Source organism: Antennarius striatus, chromosome 20 (genome assembly GCF_040054535.1).
Source record: "Antennarius striatus isolate MH-2024 chromosome 20, ASM4005453v1, whole genome shotgun sequence".
NCBI classification, from domain to species: Eukaryota; Metazoa; Chordata; class Actinopteri; order Lophiiformes; family Antennariidae; genus Antennarius; species Antennarius striatus.
The window spans coordinates 6,184,973-6,212,025 of record NC_090795.1 but is presented as its reverse complement, the minus strand read 5'-3'; the positions used below and the strand labels follow the sequence as shown (position 1 = coordinate 6,212,025).

The 27,053-nt window shown below is 42.3% G+C and overlaps 2 protein-coding genes across 7 annotated transcripts in view; one reads left to right on the top strand and one right to left on the bottom strand.

Moving 5' to 3' along the window:
* Positions 1 to 23,681, top strand: part of nck1b (NCK adaptor protein 1b) — a 25,177-nt gene extending 1,496 nt beyond the window's left edge. For 2 of the 5 annotated variants that reach the window (XM_068343589.1, XM_068343592.1), the window contains exons 2-5: positions 8,485 to 8,537; positions 8,816 to 9,056; positions 18,430 to 19,193; positions 19,822 to 23,681. In XM_068343589.1, coding sequence (XP_068199690.1) covers positions 8,831 to 9,056; positions 18,430 to 19,193; positions 19,822 to 20,022 — 1,191 coding nt within the window. In that variant the 5' untranslated portion in view covers positions 8,485 to 8,537; positions 8,816 to 8,830 and the 3' untranslated portion in view covers positions 20,023 to 23,681. Of the gene's footprint in view, positions 1 to 6,665; positions 7,763 to 8,484; positions 8,538 to 8,815; positions 9,057 to 11,561; positions 11,691 to 18,429; positions 19,194 to 19,821 lie in introns of those variants that run through there. The other 3 variants (XM_068343590.1, XM_068343591.1, XM_068343593.1) reach the window with 3 other exon arrangements.
* On the bottom strand, positions 23,462 to 27,053 carry bdh1 (3-hydroxybutyrate dehydrogenase, type 1). 2 transcript variants are annotated; one of them, XM_068343595.1, is made up of 5 exons: positions 26,862 to 27,053; positions 26,219 to 26,329; positions 25,604 to 25,745; positions 25,351 to 25,503; positions 23,462 to 25,138 (listed from the first exon to the last, which is right to left on the bottom strand). In XM_068343595.1, the coding sequence occupies exons 1-5, from the start codon at positions 27,006 to 27,008 to the stop codon at positions 24,672 to 24,674; spliced, it is 1,020 nt and encodes a 339-aa protein (XP_068199696.1). In that variant the 5' UTR covers positions 27,009 to 27,053; the 3' UTR covers positions 23,462 to 24,671. The 2 variants fall into 2 exon arrangements, with proteins under 2 accessions (XP_068199696.1, XP_068199695.1); XM_068343594.1 differs by having other exon boundaries at positions 26,796 to 27,048.

Here is a 27,053-nt window from a genome sequence, read left to right as displayed (position 1 = left end):
TTTCTGTAATTGTTGTCACACTGACAGACCTCTTTTCAGTCTCTCATTAGGATTTCATGGAGGTGAGATGAGGGAGACGGACAGCCTGCTATAGCTCTTTTCTCAGACGTTGTCAGAGGGAGGATAAATACACTTATTGAAGAGAAAAAGATAATGGAGATGTGCTTACTTGAGTGATTTGTTTGAAGAGTAAAATTTTATTTCTCCTGTGCACTGAGCCAGACTTATCAGAAATGTGAAAATGGAATTAGGAAACCAATGGAGCCCATTTGTACCTCCTATCAGCTGCCAAGTCATGAGCTCATCTTCATCCGGCTGCACTAAAGCTTTCACTATTTATGCTGATACGGCATTAATGTGGCTCTTTGTACTTAATCTATGTCCTATTTATGGCTCTTGTTGACTCAGATGCAGTTGCCTCCAACTGTGCCCTCGTTTAATTGTTATGACATTATAATCTTTTGGATATGTGAAGAGCTCTTCCTGTTGAAGACCCTGTCTCTCAGAGGCCTCAGGCAGCTGAATCTGTCTTTTCAGCCTAGGGGCAAAATACCAACTGTGCATTTTCAGGATGGCCAAAAAACTAATGTGGCAGAAAATTTCCTTGGTCAAATGACAAGCTCAGGAATGTAGTCTTTAAGATGCTATTGTAAAAAACCCCAAACAAACAGGGGGGGGATTTTTTTTATCCCATATTGTGTCTTTTCTCTTTGTTTCACCCTTTTCTCAGTTATTACTCATTATCACTTTTGTGTCCTTATTTTCTTTTGATGTCTCTTTATGTCTGACATGACTTCCTTTGACTGGTTACACATGCTGCAACGTTGCAGCCATCATTAACAAGAAATTCCCCTATTAGCTGAGATCATCTGCTAAAGAACTGAATTCAGCTGATTTCAGGGTGCAAAGCGCAGCACCACTAACAGGGAGCATGACAGGTGCTCTCTTTTTATACTCAACCTAGATGAAAATGTAAAAAGAGAGGTTGTTTAGCTGCTCTGTATAAATGCTAAGTCATGGAAAACATTGTGGTTATTGGTGTGATTCCTTCCTATCCTGTAAAAGGTATGGTTAACATATTTGCAATCATGTCTCACTTTAAGTCAGTGATTTGACCTCCTCATGAGGGAGAAGTGTGCAGTTTCAGTGGTGTTCTCATCTTGATCAGTTCATCATGATTTTGTAGATTTTCTTTCAGGGGGTTTTGTAGTGTAAATTGAGGAAATGTGTAGTTGCGAATATTGCTGTTATGGTGACATTAGTTCTCGTTTATCAATAGCCCCTTTGACGCAGCCTGTCTTCTGGTGTTACTGCCTCATGTTTCACATAAATATTACAAGACATCAACAGGACACTTGGAAGTTCCACCGCCGAATGCAGCAGAGGAAGTAAAGGTACTCATTTGATGTCTGAAAACATGAGGCAGCAGGACAGGAACAGGGTGTGAAGATTTGACAAATGTGTGTTATCCACAACTGAAAGACTTGAAAAGCAGCTAGCGATTGGCAGCTAACTCAAAGAAGAAAATCTACTGAAAATGTGTCTAAACTGGGAAGACAGTGATATCTTACCATAAATCTTAAGGATGACGTCATCCTCCATGTAACAGGAAGGTAAATGATTGTTGACACCTTGCATTCAGTTGTCACACTCCTTTTTTTCTTGCCGTAATGTTTTTCTCTGTAAATAACCATAGACACCAGCTGTGTTTGTGTTGCCTTCAGCTCAAAGTAGACTAGTCTGTGCATCTGGTTAATATAAAAGCAGCCTGGGAAAAGACTACAGTTTTAGCCATAGCGTGTAGAATACCTCTCCAGTGATTAAATTAGTCTAAAACAAGCTCACGGCATTTCATCACACATCTGCTCACAGCCTGTGGAAAATAGAGCATGGAACTGCTCATACTGCAAAACACAATTAGAACTATGTATTCCATCTGATATTCAGACCGCTGATTGTTCAGGTAATTCATCAGTAGATTGTTATAGATTGTTATTATATGTCCAGCTTTTGGTTTCAAAATACATTTCAAGTACTCTTTTTTGTGATTAATGAATCTTTCAGATTTTCTTGTAGAAAGAAATGGTCCATCTCTGTGCTAGGGAAAGTTTTTCTTTCCTTTTCTGTCCTGTCAAACATCTCATTGATGTGTGTAGATTCCAAATTTTTGTGGCATCACTCTGAAATCTGGAATGCCTACTGCTCTCAAGATGCTCATACACAAGTTCCAACTCGTGGCCCTCCCAGCCTCCTGTCCCAAGTGGCCTGTTGTGACAGCAACCCCCCAGGCTACATATTTGCCAGAATGTGAAAAGACTAAGAGGAAGCCAATGTGTATCCATTTCACCTCACTGACACAGACTGTCTTGGATCATTATCTTGTGGTTTACAAATGATCTGCTATTTTGAGTAGCTTTTTAGAGGAAGCAATAAGGTGCTCCGCTATAGCATGTTGTATAGCCTGATTTAGATTCAATCTAGATCATTTCCTTTGCTGACTCATTAATGATATTTGTCTTTTTAAATAGAAGGACAGAATAAACAAGGCAGTCAGACTGCAACATCCTGCGACTTATCCTGACCTACTTTCAGGTTAGGTCAGGGTACCCTGAAAGTAGTGCCTGACTATTACATATGGAGAAGGCCAGTGTGAGTAAGACCATAGATCAAAGCTAGTGCATAGGTAGGGTCTTACTGACCTACTTTTCTCAAGGTCATCATCTCACTTTCATCCCCTTTGCTGCCCGAGTAATGTGTTTTTCGTTTCATCTTTCTATCTGCAACGGTTGCGAAGATGTTTGGTGGACAAACGAATGAACGGACGAACACACGAACACTGACAATTACAATACATCACCCCTTTGAAGCGGGATGTGAAAAAAAAACAACAACTACAAACAGCTGTATTTTGTTTTAGGACTCGATGTAAAGAATGGTTTTGTTTTGTACACTTGGATTAGTCATTGGGAAATCCCCTGGAGCAGTCAGAGGTGGTGAGGTAACCTGATGGTATATTTTGCGCTCTTGTTGATCCCAGACTGCTTGGATGTGGCCATCATTGGACCTTGTTGCTGTAAGTAAGTAGGCCACCCTGAACAACAACTGGAAACAACAGAAACCAGCATGGCGTCAGTGTGGGTGTTTGTACTTTGCAGGCAGGTGGGGTCAAATGAGATGAATCCTCTCTGACAGTATGGTATTATGCCCTATTTGGTGTTCGTAAACCGAACACCAAATAGGTATTTGGTTTACAACTTATTACAACTTATTTCTTCAACTACAAATACATCAGCTTCAGATAAATTTCAACATGACATGGATAACTGATTTGCTTCATTATGATGACTTTAGTTTTCTCTTTCCTTCGGCAGGCAGACTTCCGTTTCTGTCTCGTGTTATCCCTTTTTGCATGCATCTGGTCTCATACCAAAAATAAAAGACACAGGAAAAGCAATTTTAGATGGCTGCATTTGACATCCCCAGACAAAGATGTATAGCTAAAATTGGAATTTTTTTTTAAGGTGCTTCATGCTGTGTGACTTTTAATCTATTTTCTGCAGCCACAAAAAACAAAAAAGTCATTTGGACAGGGCCATCTCTGTGGTTAAGAGAGTAAAATATAGATTCAACGGTGCAAATTGAAGAATATGGAGTCATAAAGAAGTGGAAATTGAAAAGGGGAAAACGCTTTTGTGTAGTGTCTGTTCATTAGGTTTATCTACAGTAATTTATCAGTTCTTTATGATCATTAAAAATGTAGTAAGATAAGAGTTAGTTTATTGATCCCAAACTGGGAAATTTAAAAAGTACAGTAATAGTAATGGAGATCTTCTGTTATTAGTGGGTGCATATGTTTGATGTAAGATTATCATAGTTTTGATCAGAAATGGTTTGAGATAAGAATCAGGTTCAGGTGTCTCAATAGCAAAGAAAGAAGTATTATTTGTTTTGTTATTATTTGGATAACATTACCCTAAGCTTCATAAAACCTTCACTTGTCTTTTTAAAAAGTGTCTCTGTACAATGAGTCAGAGTGGACAGGGTAGATCGCTGCATGAGTTGTCAAGGCATTTTATGGCTTAATTGCTATGTAGCATATTTTAAACAGTGACATTTGTGTCCATTTCTCATAAATGTGTTTTGAGCACAGCCTGAACCTTTTGATTTGAAGCTGGTCAAAAAGACAGCTTGAAACCTTTAGTGTTAGGCACTGCTGTGAGAGTAAAGCTCTGGCAATTCTCAGAGGACATGAGCCCTGGCCTATTTTAGGCCATTCTCAACTGCTGAGGGTGATCCTGACTCCCGGGGGGTGGATAAGCAAGTGCTTTCACACAGACAAGAGTCTATATAGCCCAAAACATTGGTGGCCCCTTTTTATTTAAAATATAGTGTGATACTATAAAAATTTACAAGCAACAGAACGCAATCTCACATCTCTTAATTGGAGTACATTAAATGCGTCAATGCAAAGATAAGATATCTAAACTCTGGGGTCAAGCCTGTACTTTGTCAGATTGCATCACTTTCCCATCATCCGGTCACCCTTGTGTCCACACTTCCTGTCTCACAGCTGGTCTGCCAAGTCTCCCATGACCCTTTGCTGCTGTTCTGCTTTTTTTTTTTGAGAGAGAATCTTGGACAGCTGGGATGAGCTGAAAGAAGAGATCCTAAATGTGTATTCACCAATCTGCCACTGCTGCTGCTGCAGCGCTGTCCATTCGTAAAGCAGGCTGTCCCCTTTAGCCTCAATGTGAGTTTTGGTATAAGTTGGAGGAAGTGCAGCAGTGCTAGAGGGGATGAATGAGTGGCGAGCATACAGAGCACATTCCAGAAAGCAGCAGAGGCTGTGATTTTAAGAGGCTGTCACAGGGATTAGGTTACACTGTCTGCTTCTGTGAGCTCATACTGTTGCTGTCTCAGTGCCTCAGCAATCCTGCCGAGCAGTAGTCGTCTACTGTATCCCACAGCAAAGAGAGGCTGGGATCCATAGTTGTGCTCTTAGCTTTGTTTGACATTTTGCAGCATCCAGTTGTTACGATTTCATTTTATATTAACTGCCTGATGTCAGCTTGGTAAATATAATCAGAAGCCATTCACTGGAGTTCACGCTGATAGGTATGACCATTCCAGTTCATCCTTTTGTCATCCCTATAGTATATCAAATGAGGCACTGGATGTATTCTTAGGCTAGATATCTGCTTGTGTATTATTTCTCCAACAGTGATACAAGGAGTTGTGGGAGCAGATGTAGACTGCAGGAAGTGGTGAACGTGTCACTCTAGTTTCATAGTAACTTGCAAAGTTGCACTCTGCATCTCTATTACACTTTTTATGTGCACTTGTTGTGGTTTGTGGTTTCTAATGTAACTTAAGCTTCCTTAAAATTTATTGACTAGTAAAAACATACTTAAAAGAACAACAAAGTAGAAAATTACCACCCTATACTTTCTATTGTCTCATTTATTCAGATTTGTTAGCACTTCACTGTTGAGAAACATTTCTCGCCAGTGTTAGCACTCTTGAGAACCTAAGTGTGTTTGTGATAGTGACACTGGTTGACCTGTCATTGGCTCACAGCTACAGTCATGGTAACAGATAACTGTGACAGGGCAAGTGAATGGGCAAGTGACAGAGAGCTAGAACTTAGCGATGGAAAAGAAAGAAGCTGAGAGGAAAAGGACAGCTGTAACTTGTCCGTCTGGTAGTACAAGTAGAGAAAAAGCTGTAATCATCGAATGCTAAGATTTAAGTTACTTAATTGGGGAATTTCTTTTTTCAATTGATATATGTTGAACACAAATACAGGTTGGAGCATCTTGCGAGGGCACCATGGCAGTGCTCAGAAGATGAACTGACACTTTTCCAACTACAATTTCGCACTCCATACTTTGGTCCACACTGAACTTGAACCCCAAGCCAAATCCTTGTGGACTGAGCTACTGCTGACCCAATCCCATTGTGGTGGTCTAGTTGAATCTGGTGCATTGCTTTTCAGAAGCAGTGCAATCCAACCTTGAACTGGAGTGTCTTTATGGAGACTTGATGAGCAAACTTTGACACTGACATGACAATGTCATACTTCGATCTCTATTTCCATCTCTATTTTTTGTTGAATTCCCAGAGAAAGCTAATTCTGTGAGTGAAATAAATTTTTAAAAAAATACCTCGGATCCACTGCCCTAGACAATTTGTTGAATTTTGGCAGAGGCCAAAACTGCAAGCAAAATGAGAGTTTAAAGTTTACAATCCCAATACATGTCATCATGTCTTCTGGTCGACAACTGCATTACTTGTACGGAAATTAGCTGTTTTTGTGTCATGTCTTCTACCCAAGTTATTTTCAGAGTTGAATACACAAAACATCTAGATACTAATTACATGGGTCATATTTGTTATTTGTCAAGGAATAGTGGTTCATTACATCTCCAACAAACTTCCCTTTATTTCTAAATCAAACGTCTTGTTTTGTCACATTTTGGTTGCAATTCCTTTTTTAGGATGCATTTCTAAATAATTACAAGGAGGTTTGCTTTACACATCTTTCAAACATTTTTTGTGATAGAAAATAACATTCTAAATGCTTCCATCAGTAAAACACTAACTCAAATTATGACTGGAAGATCAATTCAGCTCTCCCTGTGGTCTTGAATTGATGCTTTGTGAGACAAAGTTGAAACGAAAGGAAACTTTTATTCGTCTTGCTTAAGCCTAATCTTATATGCACTGTGGGGTCATGATGGATTTGCTATGTAAATTCTTCCAGGCAGCAGTGTAAATGGAGATCTGCTGTGGATATAAAATACCATTTGAGCAGTTTGACCTGTCTGACCTTGCGTCTAGTGTTTTAGCATTTCGTGTGGCCTTGGCTCAGTCTGGAGCCGTGCGATTAGCTCATAGCATCTGTCGCCCAACGTTTTGATCCTCTCACATCTGCACCATCGTAAGTCCTTACGATATTAATGTGCACTTAGTGCTCAACCCTTCTTGACATGGGGGAGTGATTGCGATGAAAAGACATGAAGCTGGCATGCAGTGTGCTATTTGAAAATGAGAGAGTGCTGGGAATGAGAAAGGATTACTTCTTGCACTGGTAGTGAGAATATTAAGTAGGGAAAAAGTTAGTAAAGGAGGGCCGTTGTAAATGGAGAACGAGCACACTCTTGTCAGCCAGTTTGGCAGACAGTTCTCCAGACCTGCCCAGGGAGTGGAGGGATTGTTGCCTTTGTCTCAGTGAAAGAGGCAGCACTCGATGAGAGAAAATCAGCCTTTTGTTTTCGTGAGTTGCAACTCCACACCAGGGTTCCTTGATGTAATTAGGAGATGGAAAGGAGCAGGAACATGTCATGGGGCAAGACCACAGAAAATCATACAATCCACTAAAGGAAAGACATCACAGATGAGTACCACCCTTGACGTTAGTTTTGGAACTTAACTTTTTGTAACTTTTAACTTTTTTTCTTATTCACCTTTCATTTCACAAACAAGTTCTTCTCAGCTGTGAGACCATGCTTATTTACCCTGCCCTTTGCCCCTCTTGGCTAATTATGCTTGAAGTTAGTTTTTTTTTCTTGTGTTTGCCTAAGATCACTTTCATGGAGAGAGGGGGGTGCTTTTTCAAGGCCAGCTGCACCTGAAACACAGACACCACTGCCTCAAAACTACTCATGAGGTCTCGATCAATGAGGTCAGTGTCTGGTCCCTGATGTCCATTTTGAGACCTGGGGGAAAGTGAAACTCATCTGCTCCCATGATAGCGGAATAGGTAAACAACTGCTTTAATAGCATCTCGCTTCTCCATTGCAGAATCAGCCCAAGCAAGCTCCATCCATGCGCACAGCTACATGGGTCATAAGACCAGCTGGTCCTGAATGTGTGCATTGTTGAATAGGAACAAGTTTTGATTGTGGATCACAGTTCTCCCAAATACTAAAAAAGTTCCTGGGATGAAGCACTTCAGAAACAATAGAGCCATGCATAAAGTGAATCACACAATCACAGCGTTTGCATTGCCTGCACGTTGGGAATATTTATAGGCTTATGTTAAATTTAAATTAGCATCATGCATCATCAGTACACTGAGAGCTACCCCACCCCCACCCCACACAATGCTGACGCACAGTGCACCTCTTCTCTGCTTCCCCATTACAGTACAGTAATCTTTGCCATCTTCCTGGCTCTTGCGTTAACGTCCGATGGCTGACACAATAGACAATCGTTGGACTCCTCCTGAGAGGAAATCATCTTGGGATATGAATGAGGATACTGGCAGATTGTACTCTCTGGTAGTTCTTGGGTTTTGTTGAGAACTGAAAAGTATAGATGTTTGTGTCTGTTAATTCAAGATTGCAATTATTGTGTGAGAAACTGTTGAAACAGTAGCTGGATTTACTTAGGAATAGTATAATTGCATCACTCTGTCTTTAAATCTAAGGGGAAAAGTTTAACCAATCATTGTTTAACTATGTTATTTCTGTTTTTTTCTAGGTCAACACAGAAGTGTCAGAGCCCTTGAAGTTCTTAGCTTTGATGCAGCACAGGTACAGCTGTCTATTTTCAGTTTCCATAGATTCTGTATTAACTTTTTGTGTTACTTGTACCTAACTGTTGCGCCTTCTGTGTTGTTACTGAGTAATTACATAACGTTGCCAAGATAAAAAGTTAACAGATGGTTTTCATTCATAAATGAGTAAGACATTTCTTGTTAAAAGACGTTTGTGTGAAATGTGGTTTCTAATAAGTCAATGCAGTTTTCAGGAATTACGAATATTCACCCTGTCTATTCTGATGCGAGATCTTTACCCTGTCTCTCCCCCAGTACACCTAGAACAAAATGACGGAAGAGGTGATTGTCATCGCCAAGTTTGACTACATGGCCCAACAGGACCAAGAGCTGGACATCAAGAAAAATGAGCGCTTGTGGCTCCTCGATGACTCCAAGTCCTGGTGGCGGGTCCGAAACGCTACCAACAAAACAGGCTTTGTACCATCTAACTACGTGGAGAGGAAAAACAGCGCAAGGAAGGCTTCTATCGTCAAGAATCTCAAAGACACCCTTGGTAAGGAAAATCCTTTTGGATTTTGGTTTTCAAGTGTTGTTTCCACATTACTTACAAAGCTATAAGCACTTACATACTGTATATTGCACTTCAGTTCTTCAGATCATTTTTCTGTTTGAGATTGACTGGCTTTGTTTTATACCCACGAGTCTTTGCTTTTTAACCTATATTAAACAAAATCAATGAGTATCTTTTAATTAGGACAACACTTGGTTATATACTAACAGCAGCCTGAAAGGAAAATGTGACAACAATTAATCTACCAGGTCAATTTGATGTTAATAAATGTAATTAGCTCCACTTTTGGTGTGTGTGTGTGTGTGTGTGTGTGTGTACGACTCTAGCAGATGGTATCCACTTACATTTTTTCTCACATTTTTTTACATCATAGCCTGAGTTGATGTGGCACAGGTGTTGTCTGAGCTGTCAACATAAGGGAAATACTGGGCACTCTCATTGGGTCTTTGTCCTGCCTGGTACAAGCCAAATGTAACTGTATACATGAGCCAGGGCTACTATTTGTCTTGGTTAACTACTTGAGGACAGACATTGGTGGTGATTTGGAAATTATATTCAGACTACTGACATCCAGGCTGGATTACAGAAAGACTTTTATGTTTCTTATGATTTAATGTTTTGATTATGTATTTGTGCTTTTTCACAAAATAAAAATAACCAATATTTAGTTTCAATTGCTTTTCAAATGTTTAACTTTTGCTGCTCTGCATGACATCAGTAACAAGATTAAGAGCGATAGCATAACCATGATATTTCAGCCACCTATTTCAGCTATAAATAGATTTCCATTGTGACATTGACATTAAATCTAATGAATTCTGTTTTATAAAGACTCATCCCACTTATATAGTATATTATAATAATCACTTGAGAATTTTGGGAGTATTTCTCACAGCTCCTGCTGTCCATGCTTTTGTTTGAGGTGAGAAACAGAACATTAAAACCAGAGACGTGAGCAGGGTTAGGTATTGAAGTCTGTATTTCTAAGCACACCAACCAAATCATATTGTGACGTTTGAATACAGATTCATGTTGAAGCAATTTATGTCACATTTGGTTTGTGGATTATGTTAGGTAAGGAGAAGATAGAAGGCTTTGCTAGCATGGCTACTCGTCAAGAACCAATGCAGACAACACTCCCTGCAGTCTAATATAATACATGGGTCTGGGGCAGAGAAAGCCATCTAAACCGAGAAAACATGATCCAACACAAAATACATTGAAAAGATGAAGAGTGTACTGTGCTTCATACAGTCGAAACCCAGTCCCTTGCAGCAGCTGCTAATGGTGTTGGTTATTTCAACTGATGTCCAGGTATTGTTACAAGTTGACAAGCAAACTGTTACCAAACAAAACTTGTTTGGCTGATGAAACAAGTCGCCTTATCTCCTTCCCTTGTGTCTGATGTGGAGCTGATGATGTCAGGTGATCTGCACGAGAAGACCCTGGGCCTCAAAGCGCCTTTTACTTCGCCTTAAGGGCCACGAGAACGGTGGTGTTCTGCTAACCAGAAGCATATCATCAGTTTCATGTCTGTATCACAACACTGCAGCTATTTTGCTAAGCACTTATCTGCTGGACATGTGAGCTACATCTTCCTGTGAGCGGAGCAGCATTTCTGTTTTAAGAATGTGTGAACGTTGTAGCGAAACCAGTGATATTTTACATACTTTTTTATACAGAGGTCATTTTTGAAAACCCTGATTTTAACTTACAAGACATTTCTGTTATTGGTTAGCGTCCGCCCAGTGTTTTTTGCCTTCAAGTGTGTAGCTTGTTTCATGTGTGTGGTTGGGTGGGGGATATGTGCTGTTATACAGCACAGCCACAAGACTCCCAACAACTTTCTATCTGCTTCTAAACCTACTGACTAAACAACTTCGGGTTACCAGCTGCATGATTGCCACACTCCCCTGTTTTTCTTCTGTGTGTTTGTGAGATTAGTAAGAGGCCTGATGACCACACGCCTTGTGTTGTTATGTGGGAGGACAAATCCTGTCCTTGTTTTCCTTTCCAAAATGAGCTTGTTCCTGGGCGTGGAGTGGCGGCATCATGTCACAGAATTTGTGATAGTAAGATCTGTCTACACAGAGCTGTGTTTTGTTGCTTCTGTGTTTGAGGACTCATGTTTCCTGGGTTTGTTGTAAAGTTGTGTCTCGGCAAACAACTGAGGTCATATGACACTGAGGACCCACTGAGTTGTTCTCCCCGTTTTTGTTTACCTCTACGCTATAACAAACTCAACCCTGCTGATAAATGTTGGTGGAACAGCGCCTTCACTTTCCCTCTATCTCCTTTCTTTCATCTCTTTTTTTTTCTCAGAGCGTTAGCCCTCTCCCCTCCCTCGTTGTTCCCCTTTCCATGAGGCCTCTGTGCTCTGCCTTCCAGAGCTGAACTAGAGGCGCCTCTATCCCTTCGCTCTCATTGGCTTAGCCAGACCACATGGTGATGGAGTGGGCTGCCCTGCTCCGCTATACGCCCAACTCTCTGGGTGTTCACATGGAATAACTCTACAGCTGCAGTGGGAAGAGAGCAGGGGCCGGGACAGACACACAGAGAGAGGGGACAGCGGCGAGCCCAAAATGGACATGGCTAACCTATTCAAACATTTCTTTCGTGAGTTTTCAACTTTCCTCATCTTCTATAATGCCTTTTTAAAATTGCTCTTTGTTTTATCACAAGTGGTGTTGAAAGCACTGGCTTTATGTTTGATTGGTTCCCTTTTCTCTCTTTGATTGTGCAAGAGTATTTTTTGGCTTTAAATTCAGATTTTTCACTTTTAAGTCTGTATTGTCTTAAGATAAACTAAAACGACGGTGCCATAATTAGAACAGGCAGGACATTTTTTTGTGCCAACACGTTGCGCTAGCAATGCGAGAGAGTATGTGTGTGTCTCAACAGCTTTCGAGGCCGTTCCTGTGAGCGACTGCAAAGACTGGGTGGATATGCTTTTTGAAAAGCTTTCTGCCGAGTCGAAGCCTGTAATTGCCCCAGCGGTCCTCCTCTGTCTTTTTCCTTTAAGCACACACACACACAGTAATTCCATCTAATTTTTTTTTGAGCGTTTGTCCTCTTGAGCCCCCCACCCCCCCTTCACCTCATTTAGGAATATCCTCAAGACATAGCCTGTTTTCTTTTATGCTGCCCTCAGGGTGAGCTCTCTTGTTCTGGGCTGGTCCCCTCACCCAACCCCTCCACCCCACAGCCAGATCATGAGCTACAGTCCAAAGGGATGCGGGGTGCTCCTGTAGAACACTGTAGGCATTGTGCAAAGAGGAGGAAGGGGTCTGTACTGATTGATGGGCCCAGGACTCCCATATCCAGCACCTCTCCCAGTTATCAGAGGAATGTCATTACCTTGGCAGCTCCGTGGGCCGTGGATACTTTACAGCCACACTGACACACTTTTTGTGAATGGTGTTGGCGCACGCCCATGTTGTAATCTCACCTTGTAACTGTTGAGTGGTATCTCTTGACTCTGCCTGTGTTGCAGGCATTTGTGTGTCTGTGTGTCAGCTAGCCTACCTTTTTTTCGGATTAGAATCCAGAGAGAACACAGATGAGCTAACAGAATCCTTGCTTGTGTAAACCAAGAGCTGTTAGTCTCCTCTCTTCCCCTCCCTCTGTTTTCCTGTTTCTCAGCCTCCCTAGCGAGCGGAAACTCTAATTTGAGCCACATTTCTCCCTGAGCTTTAGGAGGAGTGCAGGCCAGAGAGGAAGTGAGAAGTCAGACGGAAGTTGAATCATTGTGTGGGTGTCTTTCTGTTGGACTTCTTTTCTGTCCTTCGGTCCCGCTTTCCGATTCCCGCTTCTTTTTCCAAAAAACTGCTCTCTGCCCATTCCAAACCAGAAGAACAAAAAACATTATTATTATTATTGTTATTTTTAATGATATTTGCTTGGGATCTGTGATTGTCATATAGGTCCTGAAAAGTTCCCCTCTTGTAACATTGTTCATGCCTTACGGGGCATGAGTCCCACCATTCCGTTTCTTTACCATTAAGGGATTTCTTAAGAGGAAGTGTCCAGCAGTCTGGCCTTGTGAAAGACTGACCAGAGCAGTAAATATTAGCAGAGAACAATGATAAGGTTTGTTGAACCACTCCCTTTGTCAGGGCTGATTATTCTAAAAATTAAATTACGATTAGAAAAACATCATGTCTCCTTAGTCCACAGTAAATTGCAGTAGGAAGTTCCCAGAGCCTGCGTTCACGTTTTAATATATCTTTTGTTAAACTCAAAGAGATTCACTTTACAATAGTAAGAAATCGAGGAAACATTCACATTTAAAAGGCTCAATGTGAGTAAAATTTCACTCTTTACTTTTTGGTTTCAAGGATAAACAGCTTTACCACTGACAAATCATTGCAAATGCATTTTCGACAGACCAATAGTTTGAGCTGTGATGGCCTCATTTCCTGTCTTAAATGGTTTTAGTGGTTTACCTGACTATAAATTATTTTCTGTTAAAAACTAGTGTAGTTGATGTTATAACAATTCACATCTCTACCATGAGTTGAGATTGATTTTGACCTTTTTAGAAATATTTTTGGTGGGTGTTCTCTGGGGGTTTCTGGCTTCCTCCCATCTCCAAACACATGCAGCATAGGTAGATTGATGATATGAAATTGTGTGTATGTGTGTGTGCGTGCGTGTGCGTGCGTGTGTGTGTGTGTGTGTGTGTGTGTGTGTGTGTGTGTGCGCGCGTGCTTGTCTGTTTACGTGTGGCTCTGAGGTGCACTGGTGTCGCTCCCGGAGTGTACCTTGCCTCACGCCCCAGTCAGCTGGGATAGGCTCCAGCACTCCGTGACAGGAGACGATGCGAACATTGACAATGAATGAATGGTTAAAGAACTAAAGGCAATTATGGCACAGACCATGTGAGGCCAAGCTTCTTTGTCTTTATTACGTACCTTGAATTGGCCATAAAAGCTATTGTTAATCTCTCAGTTTACTTACCTTACAGTTGCCCCTGCTGTCCACAGAGCGAATGGTATTCTTTAGTTACTTATCAGAATTCAACACGCTACCAAATTAAACTGGGATCATCTGTTACTAAATATTCAAGTCATCCAAATATCATACAAAACATTGAAGTTCAGTATATGTTTGCTCCTAAAGTTTTGGTTCTGAAGGGAGACAAACCCTGAATAGAACATACTTTAGATTTGGGTTAGCGTTACAGGGAAAATGTGTCAGTTGAAAATAGCTGTCTGACCATAAAGACATTTTTACCGATAGAAGTGCTGCAACAAGAGTTTGAGAGTGAGGTAATCCTCCACCATTGCTGCAGTGATGCGGTCTGGGTGGATTCAAAGCAGTAACACTTCAGAAAAGAATCTGATAATATTTTCAAGAAGTACTCTACTCCCTTTAGCCTCTGTCAGTAAAGACCAAATGGAACGTGGAGCCTAATTCGCTCCCTGAGGTCCATCCGAGACACCGATGGCTTCCTTGCTTTTGAAGCCTCTGAAGGCTGGCTTGTTTCCTGTGCAGGTATCAGTCAGTCAGCCTGATTGAAGACGTCACCTTTAAAGACTACCTGAAGAACACACCCACTCAGTCCTGCACGTCTTCCCCTTTAACTGGTTTGACTCACTCTTTCTGACTGCACATGGTGTCATTCAGTGTGTAAGCCTTATAGTAGACCATACGACTGGGGTTACTGTATTGTGTCACATGTCTGAAAATGAGTGAAACATTGTTGATTGACTTGGAATCACCATGGTTACAAACATCACTAACATAGAACCTACAGCCTGGCTTTTCTTTGCTAGCCTGGTGCGCCTTTATTCCGCCGCTTTGTCCTATTTCAGTGGAATGAAGGTGAAATAGGGTATTCCACAGCCCCAAAAAGAACGGCATGACTTGAATGACTGATGTGAAAGAAGGGAATTTGTTCTGTCGCTGTTATGCAATGGTTGTTTGAAAGAGGCAAGTGATGGCATGGATATATAATTAAAGACATGAAAGAGATTCACTTCAAATATTTGATGTTTTCTTTCTTTTTTTTTTAGCTTTTTCACTGCTGCTTAAATTGTTCCAGCTATCTGGTTTTGATCAAGCATGGGGATGTTCAGAGACTGTCAGGCAGACCCAACGTGGGTTGTTGCCGTCCACAGAGGAAGAACCCTGGAATGGGGGGAAGCCAAAGGGTCGAAAGGGCCCTGCCAGACAATGGACACCACCCAATGTGGGCAGGCCAAAGTTACAAACAAAAATAGTTCCTGGCTGTCACTGGCAGCCAGAACAAGTCCACCGGCACTTTCTTCTCCTTCTCTCAGTTTGTCTCATCCTTAAACAGAAAAAGTTTTCTGAGAGTTCTAACATATACGTGTTGTGGCCTTTTAGCATTGTCTGCAGTGATTTACTGCCGTCTGACGCAACGTCATTTACCTCTTCTGCATCCCTCTCACAGGAAATGCACAGGAAAAGCATCTGACAGTAAAAATAAAAGTTTCCAGACCGCAAACGTTTGATTTCCCAAGTATGGGCAGAAGCAGCGTTGTGTTGCTTTGTTTGAGGGAAGGGGGGAAAGCTCTCAGCCACAGCATCTGGCGAACTGTACATACAAAGGTCATGCAGTTCACGGTTTGAAGTTAGGGTGGAGAGACGATTCTTTTGTTTGTATTTTTTATTCTACTGCTTTTGCCATGTATGCTTATGGTAGTCGTTGTAGAGTTGTACAGATGTTAGACCTGTTACACAGAATTTAAGGATGTCTCACTGCTTTCCTATTTACTGTTAATATCAATTCTATCCTTGCATGCTGGTGTTGTGGTAGAAGTGTTAGGTGTAGCTTGCTGGCAAGACAAACTGTCTAGAAACAGTCGTCATAACTAATCTAGACAGAAGTGTCTAGTGCCAAGACCTGGTAAGATAAGAGCCTGTTCTATATTTTTATAGGAAACTCACTGTTGTTCTCTGCTGTGGATCAGAAAATGACATCACTTTGCAAACAGTGTAAATGAAAATACATTGCTGTTAGCAAGCAAACTGTCTATGTTATGAAACAGTGTTCTTCCAAGCTTATATTGAAGTATCCTTCACACAATCTTGCCTTTAAGTGAGCTTTTCTGTTTTTATACCTGATCACTGGGTACCGGTTGATCTATTTATCTATAAAATGTTTTACCAGTCCCAGTTTGTCCAAAAAACAAAACAAAAACACATTCACTTTCCATTTTGTCCTAACTTTTCTGGAATTGTACAGAACGACAGGTTGGCCGTTAGATAAGCAGATGTCCTCACTAACCTCTATCTTCTGGTCTTGTCTGTAGCTTTGTAGGCAAATCCCAACTTTCCCTTACTGCCTCCGCTCAGATGAGCATCTAGAGAAAAGCAGTGTTCCTTTGTTCTGGTTTTTTTTAATGCAAAGTGTGCGTGCGACTAGCAGGAAGCAGCGAATACAATCCCTGACAAGGGACACACTGATAAAAGCTGCTGTACCTGTACTGGCAGTCTAAATATGAAGTTCTGTTATCTCCATTCTCAGCTGGAGCTCAGAGATACGTGATGGATGCAGACTTGACCCCTAATCTTTGTTTGAAGCTAAGTAGGTCACACAATACATCCTGGGGTTTGCACCTGCGCCAACATCTTTTCTCCCTCCACATGTCATATGTAAGCTCTACTTTCTTCCAGCAGCATATTTGTGATGTTTTAAACATTGAAAATGTCAATATTTAAAGACAGATGTTTCAATCTTTTACCAGGTCTCTCTTGAGTTTGCACCTATCTAGAAGCAGCCTCCACGTTCAGACAGCTTTTAACACTCCGTCTGCAGTTGGGAGTTATGTTTGGTGTCTGTGTGACTAATAACAGGGTCTGCCTCCAAGCAATTTGCCGTTTGACTCACAGTGCTACCATGAAATTTGTCTGTGCTCCTTGACACACGGACACGTTTTGATAACAACTTATCGACGGTGAAACGGATCCAGCATGGCATTGTGACAAATTACTCACGTTCCTCGCTCCGTAAACAAACTCCAAGAGACGATGAAACCTGCCTTCGTCTATAATTTTCCACGGCTGACTCTGGATTATACAAACAATAGCCTCGGAGACGTAATCACAAATAGTCACTATGGTCTGTTCCCGGCGTCTGGTCTCGGTGCCTGTCTCAGCTTTATTCTGGTTTGCTAGCATCATCACTTAGACCATAGATCTGTCATAATAACAGTCATTTCATATTAACTTTGCAAGAGCTAGCAAAAAGGGGGATTGCTGCTTTCCCTGTTTCTGCAGATGGATTGATCAACTTTGGAAAGTTGGAAGGACTGGAAAGTCTTGTCCAGTCGGACAATCACAGACTAGCTGGAGCTAAGCCTCTCTGCTGCATAAAGCAGGGAAAAGCTGAAGGACCTGGTAATCCCCCTCCCGTTAATGTCTGGGCTGCGCAGGTCTTAGACCACGCCAAGAGGTTTCTCTGCACTCATGATAAAATTCACCATGTGGTCACCAGTCCTCTTTATAAATTCCTTTTTTTTAAAATCATCCCATGTCTGCTGAAGTCACATGGTCAGAACAGTGGGATGCTCTGAGTGTCATGAGGTCCAGAATGGAGGGGGGGGGGCTCAAAAATGACTGCTGGCAGAAATGTGGTGGAGTTTGTAATGGAGGCCTGCAGGTGCTAGATTAATCCCATGTGATTAGCGCTGCGTGATTAGCAGCGACAAAATGTGACCGAGCCCCTTTTTTGGTGCTTTTTAATTTCCAAGTGAAGTTGTGGGTGATGTGCTATGCGAGCGTTCATGTTTTTGGTTTCCCCTGGATTCAGAGTCCCATGCCATAATAAGTTTTCATCCCACTCAGATTTGTACTTTTCAACCACACCAGCATTGCTTTTTGTTTCATCAGCACCGAGACACAATCCCCAAGAATGTATTTGGATCTGGAGTGCTTGTGTGTGTGTGTGTGTGGGGGGGGGGGGTTCGAGTGCCGTAATGTGGAAAAGAAATGCCTTTCAGCCCTACTTATCCACCCTCTGTCTCTCAGCACAACCTTAATGCTCATTATAGCTGCCTCGTGTTTGTCTGTTCTTTTATTCTCCTGTAAATTCAGATTTTTTTTTTAACGCCTGTTCGGTTTTTCTTTTCCGTTGAGACTTGTTCCAAGCTTGGAAAGATGTGAAATTCCAGGGACTTGTGCTTCAGCAAAGTAGCACCTATTTACTTAATTGACACATAAAGATCTGAAAGCCTGTTTATCTTTAAATTCAGCATGTTAGTTGCCTTATAATTGTCTGCTCTAGTTCATTTGATTTAAATTGAGTGTGGATAATGACAAGGTTTTCCACTGTGAACTCTGACATCTTTCCATGAAATTTTTTTTTTTTTTTTTTTTTACGTTCTAGGAATTGGGAAGGTGAAGAGCAGAAAGGGAGTGATGAGAGACACGGCCTCCAACGCAGATGCAGACATGTACGCGGATAACGGCGAGCGGCTGTACGACCTCAACCTTCCTGCTCTGGTCAAGTTCAGCTACACAGCGGAGCGCGAGGACGAGCTGTCGCTAGTCAAAGGCACCCGGGTGGTGGTGATGGAGAAGTGCAGCGACGGCTGGTGGCGCGGCAGCTACAGCGGTCGCTCCGGCTGGTTTCCGTCCAACTACGTGACGGAGGATGTGGACGGTACAGCGGGGGGCGGCGGCGGCATGGGCGGCCTCTGTTTGGGAGACCCGGCCGGATCGCTAACAGAGAAGCTGGCGGCCGTAGTGAACAGCACCACGAACGGAAACAGGGTGCTGCACACGGTCCAGGCGCTCTACCCATTCAACTCAGACAACGACGAGGAACTAAACTTTGAGAAGGGTGAAGTGATGGAGGTGGTGGAGAAGCCCGAGAACGACCCGGAGTGGTGGAAATGTCGCAAAGCGGACGGACAGCTGGGCTTGGTGCCTAAAAACTACGTCACTGTGCTGGACTCCAGCTCCCATAAATCCACAGCAGGGCCCGCCGGGCCACCCACACCTGACTGTGACTACATTTCGCCCTCGGGCAGCGGGCGCTTCGCGGGGAAGGAGTGGTACTACGGGAAGGTGACGCGCCATCAGGCGGAAGTGGCGCTCAACCAGAGAGGCATCGAGGGAGACTTCCTCATCCGGGACAGCGAGTCTTCGGTCAGTAGCCTCAGCTGCTCACCTGATCATCTTTGATCGGTTTACAGCTTTTCATGGTGGGATTTAGGCTGAAATATTCACAGTTGGTGATTTATATACCGGTAACTCTGGCTGGTGGGGGCGTTGCGTGGATACCAGTGTTGACCAGCATCGAAAGGAAAAACGCTTTCCTTCCTGTTCTTGTGTGGATGCGTCAGACGTACGGTCAAAGCTTGTTTATTGTTTTAGGACATTTAGTTCTTCCTCTAAGTTGAATTAGTGAATCAGAAGGTCCTGGAACACATGGGGGGGGGGGGGGGGTGGTTAAGAATTCATCATAATTCCACATACTGGCCAGTTCCTACTAGTTAGCTGTTACTTTGAACACGGCTGTCATCATAAATATTTATTTGTCTTTGTCATCAGAGCTTTCACAGTAACAGTGTAAAACCAGCAGAGAGGGGGGGGGGTCTGTAGATTGCTGTTATCATGTTTTTATGAAGCCACATGACAAACTCACTGTAGGTGCATCTGCATGGCCTGAGAATCTCAGAAACGCATCCAAAACAAGTAAACGAGACGTATTTTGAGTAACAGGAAGTGGAGACCACCCCCTAACAAACCGCTTTGTTTCCTTTGCTTTCCGCAGCCACACGACTTCTCCATCTCCCTGAAGGCGCAGAGCAAGAACAAGCATTTCAAAGTTCAACTGAAGGAAAACCTTTACTGCATTGGACAGCGCAAGTTCAACTCCATGGAGGAGCTTGTTGAACACTACAAAAAGGCCCCCATCTTCACCAGTGAGCAGGGAGACAAACTGTACCTGATCAAGGCCCTGGCCGCCTCCTGATCCCCCTTCACCCCACAAACACTCACACACAGGCCCACACAGCAATACATTGTTAGCTGCATCCATATATAATACGCACACACACACACACACACACACACACACACACACACACACACACACACACACACAACCAAATACAGATACAAATATTAAGCCAGAACACACACTAACATATAAACTCCAAGCCTGCTGACTTAACACATCATCAGGACTTAATGCCCGATCTGTGAGCATTCCAAGAGGTATGGGGGGAAAAAAAACACGGAGGTGTGGAAAGAGGAGACAGAAAGACTCCTGAGAGTTGACTACAGATCTCTTGGTCGCCTATTTTAAATTATCCAGATGTGTTAGGTCATAGGCAATGCCATGTATTTTTCACTTTACCTATTAGAGTTGCATTTAGTTTCATCCTTTTTGTTTTTTGTAGATAATATATAATCTTTTTAACTTCTTTTTTTTTTTTTTTCAATGTGATGAGTTTTAACTGCGTCAGAATTCACAACCACCACTTGCAGGAGGCAACGTTCGGACGTTGGGGCCTTGGTTGCAAACTCAGTTTGTTTTTGTCTGTCTTCATCTACTCCTCGCGTTTGTGGACTCCCTAATCCACAACTTCAGCTAACTGCTTCTCACGAATAAAAAAAAACATATAATTAAGTGACCAAAATATATTTATTGATACAGTCAGGATCGCGGATATAGACAGTAGAACATTACAGCCGTTTGCATCGGGATTCCTCTTCTTGTGGGGTGGGGGTCAGAATGGTTGCATCAACTTTTTTTTTTTTTATTTGTACAACACAACTGCTTGTCTTACATATTGCTGTATCCATATCATGTGAATGTTACAGAGCAGACTGTGGGCGTGCAAGGAGGCAAAGAGTTAACATGATGACAGAGCGGCCTATCTCCGTCAGGAGGGCAGGGAGAGTCAGAAATCCTCCCTCGTAGTCTGAAAAATCCCCCCCCTCCCCTGCTAGAATGTGACTGACGGCTGATGCGTCTTCCTATTGTTGCCAAAGAAGACATTTCTCTGGTAATGAGTTGGAGGGGATGGGGGTGAGGGAGGGTGGGGTTATTTGAATGGCAGCAGTGAGGCTTCCAGTGGAAGTCATTGGGGCTGTGAGAGGAACTAGTGCAGGCGGTCCAGTGGATGATGTCACTGGAGGGAATGGAGATGTGGAGGGTCAACCAGGGGTCATGTTATCTGTTCACGTGTTTGCTGGACATCTGCATCAAGAGTTTCCAGGAAGCAGCTAAGTTAAGTTCTGGTAATAGAAAAGTGTTTTAGATGCTTGACGTCTGGGAAGTCCTTCACGATGCACAAGTCACACAGTTTGGGGAAAAAACCCCCCCAAAAAACTAGATTGTTTCTCCAAATGTATGGTGAGTCAAGTTAGGAACAAAATGTTTTCAGCAGAAACACATGGTTCATATTTACAGTGCAGATTTGGGTGTTTGTCGAAAGAAAATAGACCGAGTGGTGCTTGAATGTTTGAAGGGCAACTCGCGCCGGCGCCGACAATCAGAGCTGCAGCGGCGCTGGCAGGGAGCCGTTCCAGCGGCGGACCGAGGGAGATGATGATCTCTATGCATGCGATGATGAGTTCTCCAGCTGTGGTGGGGTGGGGTGGGGGGTGGGGTGCTCACGGAGGAGGAGGAATGGAAAAATGAACCCTAAAAAACAAAAGTAGGATGCAGGGAGGAGACTAGGAGAGGCTGTTCCATCGAACAGAAGATCTGGATCACCGCTCCCCAGATGTACGCGGATGAGGAAATGAACGTATGAACGTGATGCATCATGGCAGAAAAAGGGTTTTTTTTAGATGGGAGTGTTTCAGAAAAGCTTTTAAGGTTTAGTAAGTCAATGCGTGAAAAAGTCTGTCCCGCAAGAATGAGCACAAAACGTGGGCGTGAGCTTCATTCTCCATTCCCCGGCGTAATGAGCTGCAGCTGAATTCTGAGCGGTGAAACAAAATAGCTTTTATTTTAACTGATGACGGGTTAGAATGTCAAGAGCTAATTCTAGACCTGCAGTAGCAGATGAAACATTAATTTAAGTGACATTTTATTTAGCAGTACAAAAACATTCCAGGATTAAAAAGCTTCTGTCAGGACTTGAAAGATCTCGTTTTTGCAACCTGACAGATTTATGAGTTCCATAGTTCAGAATGTGAATCACATGATTTTTAATTTTTTTTTTTTTTTGGTTTATTTTGGGTCCCAAGATTTACTTTTAACCTCAAACCATTTTTCCAAGTCGTATCAGACATTTGTGCCTGTGTTCCCTTTATTTTCGGTTGCCCCACTTCTTTGCTTTGTATTATTAGTCACCAGAAAAGTATTTTGGGTAAAGGAATTTTATTATTTATTACACCCAACCCTGGTTTTTGTATCAGTGCCATTCTTTTGACACTTTATGTGAGACGTGTGTTTGCCTACAGTAGAAATAATGCTATCAGCAGCCCAGTTTGTTGTGAAATTTCCTCCCTGGCTTCCAGTTCTGCAGAAATCTAGCTATTATGCAGCATTACAGTGATAAATGGCAACACAATGCACCCCGGTCTGAAAGATTTAGCTTTGAATGTGCCTTCACAGCTCTCTGTTAGCCAAAGGTCTAGTGTTGTTCTTTTTAATCATTTTGTTCCCACTTCTGTTGTCACCGTCGTGTGTTGTTTAGTTCCAAGATTTGCATGTGCATCAGCTGAGCGACATCCTCGAAGAAAAAGTTGTCTTTATCAACCGTCTTAGGATGAACTTTTTGTTTTTTGCCATGCATAAAATGCCCATTTAGGTGTTTAGTTTCAAGTGGCCTTACCTTTGCTGGTTACAACAAATGGATGCCTACATGTACAGTATAAACTATGAGCTCATGTTTGTTCAGAAACATAACCCCAGGTGTGATGTAATCATGACCTGAATCTCATGTATGAGCACCTCAAGTTAACGGTATCATATTGTTGGTTGTGATGAAACTGTCATGGTCTCCGGAGGGAATAGTTCTTTTCAATGCCTGTATGCATTTCATAACAGTAGTGGAAGACAGTCACTGTTGCAGGTTAGACTCTTAAATATGTAATTTTTTTTTTAAAAAGCCTGCAATGCTTAAATGTTTGACTTGATATTCAAATACTGAAATACATTATCTCCCTACATAGATAGAAATAAACTGGGATCTTTTTTCCATCTTACACCAACAGAGGCCGCATGAGCAGAGCCTTTGAAGCTGTACAGAAATGATTCTGCTTAAAGGACATGAAGTTAATTGTGACAGATATTATCGAGACTTTATATAATCGATTTTCATGTGCAGCTGGAGTTCCTTCACTGCTAAACAAGCCTGAGATGTCAAATCTTTAAAAAAAAAAAAGATGTCTTGATAATATTATGAACAAATGACCCCGTGGTGCTTTTTGTGCTGCTTACATTTCTATAGTGTCCTTTGTTTCATGAAGCTTTTTTTTTTTCTGTACGAGGGAGTGAAGAAAACAGATCTATGCTGTGGAATGATTAAAAAAAAAAAAAAGCAGTGCTGTGAAATTTAATGTCATGCTCTTAATACTGTTTTTACGGAGGGGAGATCATCGTCAGGTGTAATAATGTAGAAGAGTTTATTAGAGTGTTCAAAAAGATTTAATAAACAATGTAAAAACATGTATCTTTGAATGCTGTCAAAGTGAACCTATTTTTCAGTCATTTACTGATTTATGGAATACAAAGTTTATACAGTGCTTAGCAGCTGTAAGAGATGGTCATTCTTTACCTGCCCTTTAGCGTCCTGTTGTAATGTATGATAAATTAGAACAATATCTGATAAACATAATTCAGTGTGGTAGTTCTACATGATGCAGGTGTGCCACCTAGTGGTCTTTTGTATCATTACAGCTACTGTCAACGGGCACGTAAATACTGTATTTTAGTGACTATCTCGAACATTTTTGTGGAAAATATATTGATTGCAATTTTAAAATAAATCATCTCTTCATTCACATTTCATATACAAAACATTTTTCTATCATAGAAGTTGTGTTTAAAATGTGCTCATTAATCTCATCAATCAGGCTCACTGTCAGTAGCATGTAGGACTTCTGGGTGAGCGTGAGACAAAGTGTGCTTGTGCTGCACTTATGTAACTTTAGTGAGTTGAGCCAAATCTCACTAGTCTTACAGTAGCTGACCTTGGGTTGCTCCGGCGTCGCCCCCCCCCGACAGAACAGCAGGAGCTTTATCTAGAACCAACTTTGCTCCCATGCTGTCAGAATACTTGCATCAGTCCAAACCTCAGCAGTGTCACAGAGCAGGAAAAAAATCCAACATAAGAGGATCCTGACGATCTAATTAACCCAAACCACCACAAATCAACCAATGCAGTTTTTACGGCTACGAGTATGTAGCTGCTGTCAAACACATAGTAAATGCCAAGTCTCTTGGAATATACTGTGTATGGACAATTAGATTTTGTCGGACAAAAGGAATGCAACAATCGGTTTTTCTTTAAAAAATCGCTTTTTTTAAGGCTTGATCCGTGTGTGATTGTAAAGGCCCAACAAGACACTGCAGACACCCGTCCTCAAGGTAAGCTCGAGCCACATATTTGAAGACTTCCTGTACCTTTAAGAAGAGAGACAAGAGCAGGAACCACTCCATTAGAAGTAGAGGAAGTCAGTTACGGCGCCAGGCAAATGGGTCATCAGCTGTGTTCTGATCCACCAATAGGGATCGCTCGGGTTGTAGCGCGTGTAAGGACGCTTAGAAGTGATGGCGTCAGTGATGTCATCCAGGACAGGGGTAACTTCCTTCTGCCCGCTGCCACAGTAAGAGCGCATTTGGGACATGAGGTGCTCAAACTTGGCTTTCCCATAATCCTCCTTCACCTGCTTGGGGGCCTCATTCCACAGCTTATTGGCTGTGCTGGCCACAATTTCACGGGACAGGATGCCAGTGGCCAAAATGAAGTTTCCCGGTTCGACTATGGACACCTTCACCCCCCAGGTCTTCATCTCATAGCGAAGGCAATCAGAAAAGGCTTCCACCCCGTATTTGGATATGCAGTAAGACGACCGCATAATGTTTCCCATCCTGGCGTACATGCTGGCCACGTTCACAACACGGCCTGTGGAGACACCAGCAGTAGAAACACGATGAGGCTTTCACACATTCTATGTGGATTTATGTTAGACAAAAATAAATAAACCCAAAAAAACAAACATACATGCTTGTTCCTTTAAGAGTTTTGCAGTTTTACCCTGCTACGTTATTTGACTTGATTTATAAATCACCAGTTAGATTAGATGTCATAAACAGGGTTATTTTCTCACTGCTGACCTTTGGCCCTGCGGATTAAAGGCAAAACGGCTTTGGTGACCCTGATGGTGCCCCACAGGTTGACCTCTGACGTCTGCTTATAGGTGTCCATTGATGTAAATTCTATTTCTCCAAACGTTGACACGCCAGCGTTGTTCACTACAGCCCACAGACCTGAAACACCACCAGCCACAGATTGTCAGAGAAAGAAAGAAATCATTTTTTAAAAAAACAACACACACAAACTCATCATTCCTGCTCCAGACGTATTTACCTCTTTCAGGGTCTGCAAGGTTATCTTTGATAACAGTGACGGCCTGGTTCACCTGCTCATCACTGCAGACGTCCAGCTGGACCACCTTCATCCGATCTGAATGAAAGTCCTCCAGTATCTTTGCACCCTCTCCACCTTTGTCCTGAAAGGGCGACAGTGTGTTTTTACACCAGTGAATATGCTAAGATACAGATCAGTGTAATACGTTTTAACTTTAGAACTGGATTGCTCTGGATTTCCTGAGGCTTTTGCTCATCAATTCAATTGTTTTATTTGTGTAGCGCCAAATCATAACAAAAGGTTATCTCAGGCACTTTCCAAGTAAAGCAGGGAGAGACCTGCTCTTACAAAACCCAACTTGCCCCACGTGTGCAAACATTTCTGCAATGGAGTCAAGAAAAACCTCCCTTTATGAGGCAGAACCCAAGACACATCGGGGGCAGCCATCTGCTTTGACCGCTTGAGTACAACTGCTGATGATGAGAGACGGACAGAGAGCCAACAGGGAGGAGCTCGGTGCATCATGGAAGGTTCCCCTGGCGGTCTAGGACAATGACAGTATACCTTGTAGCTTTATTAAAAAGGGAGTACTCACTAAATGAGTTAATGCATTACCTTAAGCAAACACCCAGCAAACACTTGGAACTCCAGTTTGTGCAGATGTTTAGCGAGGGCATGACCAAAACCACTGTCACAGCCGGTGATGAACACGGCTCTCCCCTTCACCTGAAATGAAGAAATTTCAGATGACAAAAAAAAAAAGTTTTATCTGCAGTAAATGATATGTGTTTTCGTTCCACAAATGCCTCTAATTTTGGAGGCAGAAGTATACAATGCTGACACATTTTCTTAGATTGATCCAAATTCCAATTTTAATCTGCACAGTTCACTAATGATAACCCGGGAAAGTCCATTAGTATAATTAGTAATTACCGATGTCATATTTAATTCCAAACAATAAACTCTGGTCTGCAAACCATTCACGATATTTCGGTTTATTGCAATATTTCTAAACAATTAAAACAACAATATTAACAGTAACTTCTCTGTTATACCTGCATGGCTGGGGTCATTACAATTTTCTATAATTTGTTGTTAGCATATATGTAAGCTTCAAGGGGACTCGTTATTTTCAGTGCTGCAAATAAGGCAACAGTCCAAAAGTACAGTCCGAACAGCACTATATTATTACCTCAACTGACCCCCGAGGAATTCGAGGCGTCGCAACATACAGCACAAAAAGTAAGTAAAGCGTAACTATGCATTCGGTGACACTCGTCTCCGGTAGTCCCACCAGCCTCGTCAGAGCGTTCAGCAGAGCTGGGAGCCCTAACCCCAGCACGGCTGTCAGCAGCACCGAAAACGACACCAGCAGCGCCGCTCGGAACACGGAGAGCGTGGCCATCTTGTCGGAATGATGCGTTTACGTTCCTGCCGTGGCAGTCTTAAG